Source organism: Penaeus chinensis, chromosome 38 (genome assembly GCF_019202785.1).
Source record: "Penaeus chinensis breed Huanghai No. 1 chromosome 38, ASM1920278v2, whole genome shotgun sequence".
NCBI lineage: Eukaryota > Metazoa > Arthropoda > Malacostraca > Decapoda > Penaeidae > Penaeus > Penaeus chinensis.
The window spans coordinates 13,007,703-13,012,702 of NC_061856.1; the positions used below are offsets into that span (position 1 = coordinate 13,007,703).

The 5,000-nt window shown below is 34.6% G+C and overlaps 1 protein-coding gene across 1 annotated transcript in view; it reads right to left on the reverse strand.

Annotated features, from left to right (window-relative positions):
- LOC125045881 (major facilitator superfamily domain-containing protein 6-like) overlaps positions 1-2,991 on the reverse strand; it is a 22,496-nt gene extending 19,505 nt beyond the window's left edge. The window contains exon 1 of the mRNA XM_047643461.1: positions 2,205-2,991. Coding sequence (XP_047499417.1) covers positions 2,205-2,295 — 91 coding nt within the window. The 5' untranslated portion in view covers positions 2,296-2,991. The remainder of the gene's footprint in view (positions 1-2,204) is intronic.
- Positions 2,992-5,000: the final 2,009 nt, after the last annotated feature.

Below are 5,000 nucleotides of genomic sequence, written 5' to 3' on the forward strand. Positions count from 1 at the left end.
ATAAGACGACCAATGCGAGTGTAGCTGCTAATACTCCTGGGAATCATAAGAGCAATGATAATAAAAATACAATGGTAATATCAAAAATAAGGATACTCATAGCCATGATTTACAATCTAATACTACAACTACTTCTACCACCACCATCGCCACTACTACTACTACTACTACTGCTGCTGCTACTACTACTATTACTACTAATACTACTACTTCTACGACTTCTATGACCACTACCACTACCGCCCCATTTACTACAACCAATACACCAATAAGAACTACTACTACTACTACTTCTACTTCTACTGCTACTACAACCAATACAACAGGAACAACAACAACAACAACAACAACAACAACAACAACTAGTACCACTAGTAACATTAACAATGCTCATAACAACATAATAGCGATTATATGATCAATAATACCCGACATATTAATCAGAATGATAATGATAATTACTTTAACATATCAATAATGAAATAAAACTAACAATGCTAATATAATATTAACAGTAACAACAACCAATGCTGATGATAAAAGCTAATATAACAAAATTAATGCAAATTATGCTTATAATTATATGAATATCGTACTGATAATGATAACTGTGATAATAATTACACTATAGCCATATTAACACTGTTAGTAATAATGATAGTGATAATAATAATAATAATGATGATAGTAATAATGACAGTGATAATAATAATGATGATGATAATAATAATACAAATAATAATAATAATAATAATAGTGATAATAATACAAATAATAATAATAATAATAATAATAATAATAATAATAGAAGTAATGACAATATTAATGATAGTGATAATGATAGTAATGATAATAGTTATAATAAAAATGATAACAATAAAAACAACAAAAATAATAACAATATTAATATCAATGATGATAATAATGATAATGATAATAATAATAATAATGATAATAATAATGACAGTAATAATAATAATAATAATAATAATATGATAATAATAATAATAATAATAATAATAATAATAATAATAATAATAATAAAATAATGATAATAAAAATGATAATAAAAAGAACAATAATAATAACAATAACAATATCAATGATGATAGTAATAATAATAACAATAATAAAATCAATAATGACTTGAGTGATAAAAGTAATAATGATAATAATAAAAATAATAATTGACACAATAAAAGAAAATCAATAATGATAAGTATGATAATGGTGATGATAACAACAACAAGAATAATAGCTGTAATAATAATAATAGATAGGATTATGATAAGAACAATAATAATCATAACAAGGATGATAATAATAATAATAATAATAATATGATAATATCAATGTCATTACTATTAATAATAATAATAACAATATTGTCAGTAAGAATAATTATGATAACAATGATAATAATAATAATAATAATGATAATACTAATGATAATAATGATAATAATAATAACAATAATAATAATAACAGTAATGATAATAGTAATAATAATAGTAATAATAATAATTATAATAATAATAATCATATAATAATAATGATAATAATAATAATTAAAATACTAAGGTTGATAATAATAATAATAATAATAATAATGATAACTAAAAAACAACAATAATAATAATGATAATGATAATAACAGTAATAATACCAATAACAGTAATAATAATGATAACTATAAGAATAATAACGATAATCATAACAGTAATAATAATGGTGGTAATTATGATAATGATAATTCATTATTATTGCTGTCATTTTTTTCATCATTAATATAATTATCGTTATTTTTACTGTTAACTTAATATTATTACTTTGGTAATAACGATAATGATAGCAATTACAATTATCATTATTATCATTGTTATTATCATTATAATTACTATCGTTATTTCCGTCATTATGATAATCATTACCAATATTATCATCAGTCATCACCAATATTCCTATTTGCAAGATATGTATGCTTATAAATCTTTCTTATTTTCTTCATCTCCTATGCATTGCAAAGCTGCTCACGTCCCTTAAACCTATAATATACACTGCGATTGCTATTAATATTTGTTATCAGTACCACAACCAACGCTATTATTCCTTTCGAAAAATATGATTTCGTTAATGATCCCCTCAACTAGGGAAATGAGATTAAAACTATATGGAAGAATAACCTCATTGTTTTGTAAACTCACCTGCAAACAGCATGAAGAAGAGGAATTTGAGTGGCATAAGATCTGCCGAGAAGAGATTAATCTTCATATCTCTCACTAATTTCTCCCACATCTTGGCGGCTGAGGAGGTGACTCACGCGAAGTAGGATAAAACAACGGAGGGGAGAAAAAAAAAGGGGACGAGTTCTTTCCCCTTTGAAATGGCACTTGGAATGCTCCGTGGGGGGGTGGGGGGGGGGGGGGGAGAGGGGTGATTTTTGTCTTTTTTCCTTTCGTTACTTTTTGTTTTCTTGTTGTTGTTTTTATCTTTCTTTTGATCTATAAATCTCCTTGGAAAACAAAGTGTATGCTATGCACTACCGCACGAGTTGGACATGTCTTTTTTTTTTTTTCTTCTTCTTTTTGGTCTTGTTGTTTATTTGTTGTTAATGTCTTCTTCGGTTCTATATCTTCTTTATATTACTCTCCAGCCCTCTTCTCGGGTACTTAAAAAGAACTAAATAAATCTAAATTGACTACAAAAATATATAAGTTAACGAATCACATAACTTAAAGACGAAACGAGAACGACGACGACACACAACGACCGGCGTATGACAGGGTGGACGACGACTACGAGGGACGACTTCGAGGGAGCGATGGCAGCGAGACGGCGGGGCATGTAGGTGTGTTCTGTGTGTGTGTGTGTGTGTATGAGTGCGGGAGGTGACGATGAGGGCGTGTGCTGGCGGCGGGACCTCGCTAACCTAACTCGCGCAACCCTGCCATCAAGACTGGCCTGGCCCTGTGCCCTCTGCCGCCGCCGTTGCCCTGACCGCGGAGGCACCGCCTTCATGCCCCGCTGGCCTTCGTTTCGTTCCGTAACTTTATGGCCTTTCGTCGCGAGGTGATGGGCATGCCCTTCCTGTGCCCCGGGTGCGGCCAAGTGCCAAGGAGGCTTGAGATGCGTCTATCACTTGGCTATGAATCGATCGTTGGTATTTGTCCCTCTTTTTCGTGTTTTTCTTCTTTTCTAAATCTTTTTAGAGGTATCTTTAAAAAAGAAGCGCATGCCCCCATATACTTTCATCCCGTGAACGAATGTTTGCGAGAAACCAAGGGCTATCCTTGACACCTGCCTCTGTTTACTGAAGAGAAGAAGAGGCCATCACCGAGGGATCGGACCAATCGCCGGCGAGCTCTGAAAGACTGACCAATGCCGGAGAAGAGCGCTCGGCGGCGACCTATCAGCGGAGGGCTTTCAGAGTACCTCTTCACCAGGACAAACACGAGGCCTCACAAGCGTCCACTGGGTACTAACATGTGGGTGGGGGGCGGGGGGGGGGGGGAAGGAGGGCAAGAATGGGGTAAGAGTATAGAGTGAGGGAGGCGCTGATGCAGGTTACACTTCTTCCCTCCTTAATGACAATTAAAAAGTACATTTGCACATTGAAGCGTGTGGTAATGAATGTTTCATTTTCTTGTTTTCGGGCTGGACGAGGCCGAGTTACAGAACAAACAGATGGTGGGGAAGGGGGGGGGGGGGCGAAAGGAGACGTGCGTTGGTCAGCATGATGATGTGGGAACAGGACACCATAATAAAATCTGTAATTAAGAAGAGAAAGGTGAAAATAACAGAGATTGGATCAACCATGTAACATGGTTTTCATGAAAGGAAAAAAAAAAAACGCAACAAAAATATCGGTTTGTTTTCTCAGCGTGAAGTTAAATGATATTAATGATCCATGTCCATTGTTTGAGATCACTGTGAAGATTAAAATCATCACTTAGTAAAATGAACAGAGATGGAGTATGTGTGTGTGTGTGTGTGTGTGTGTGTGTGTGTGTGTGTAAGTGTGTGTGTGTGTATGTGTGTGTGTGTGTGTGCGCGCGCGTGTGTGTGTGTGTGTGTGTGTGTGTGTGTGTGTGTGTGTGTGTGTGTGTGTGTGTGTGTGAGTGTGTGTGTGTGAGTGTGTGTGTGTGTGTGTGTGTGTGTGTGTGTGCGTGTGTGTGTGCGTGTGTGTGTGCGTGTGTGTGTGTGTGTGTGTGTGTGTGTGTGTGTGTGTGTGTGTGTGTGTGTGTGTGTGTGTGCGTGCGTGTGTGTGTGCGTGTGTGTGTGCGTGTGTGTGTGTGCGTGTGTGTGTGCGTGTGTGTGTGTGCGTGTGTGTGTGTGCGTGTGTGTGTGTGTGTTTGTGTGTGTGTTTGTGTGTGTGCGTGTGTGTGTGCGTGTGTGCATGTGTTTGTGTGTGTGTATGTGTGCGTTTGTGCGTGTGTGTGTGTGTATGTGTGTGTGTGTGTGTGTGTCGAAAATAAGATAGAAAGATTAACGATGGATAATGGTTGAACGTGTATAGCAATTGTTTGGATGATAATACCTAACTCGAGAAAAGAAAAGACAAAGCTGAAAAAAATATATATCTTATTAACAATGTAGAACTTGCTAAGTATGATGCTTATAGTGTGATGAATGTTGGTGATGACAACAAAACAAATGAAAATAATAATAGAACAAATACACACCACTAAATAAAGGCCTAATCATACTTTGAATCTGAATGCTGAAAGAGATAAAGACTCTACGTGAGATCAATCTTTGTGACGGGAATAGTTAAACAGACAGAGTTTAAATGATGATGTAATGACGTACTCGAAAAGGGGAGTTCGAAATCCATTTAATTTCCAATTTTACGAGAGGAAAGTTTATTCAGGGCGTTCACTTAACTTTTATTGCTTCTGTTATGTCATTTCCTCATTTTTTTTTTTTTTGAAAACTGTTATTATAATTTCTTTTACATTTATGAAATATAACGGTTCTTTAACACGCTGATCAGTTTCATT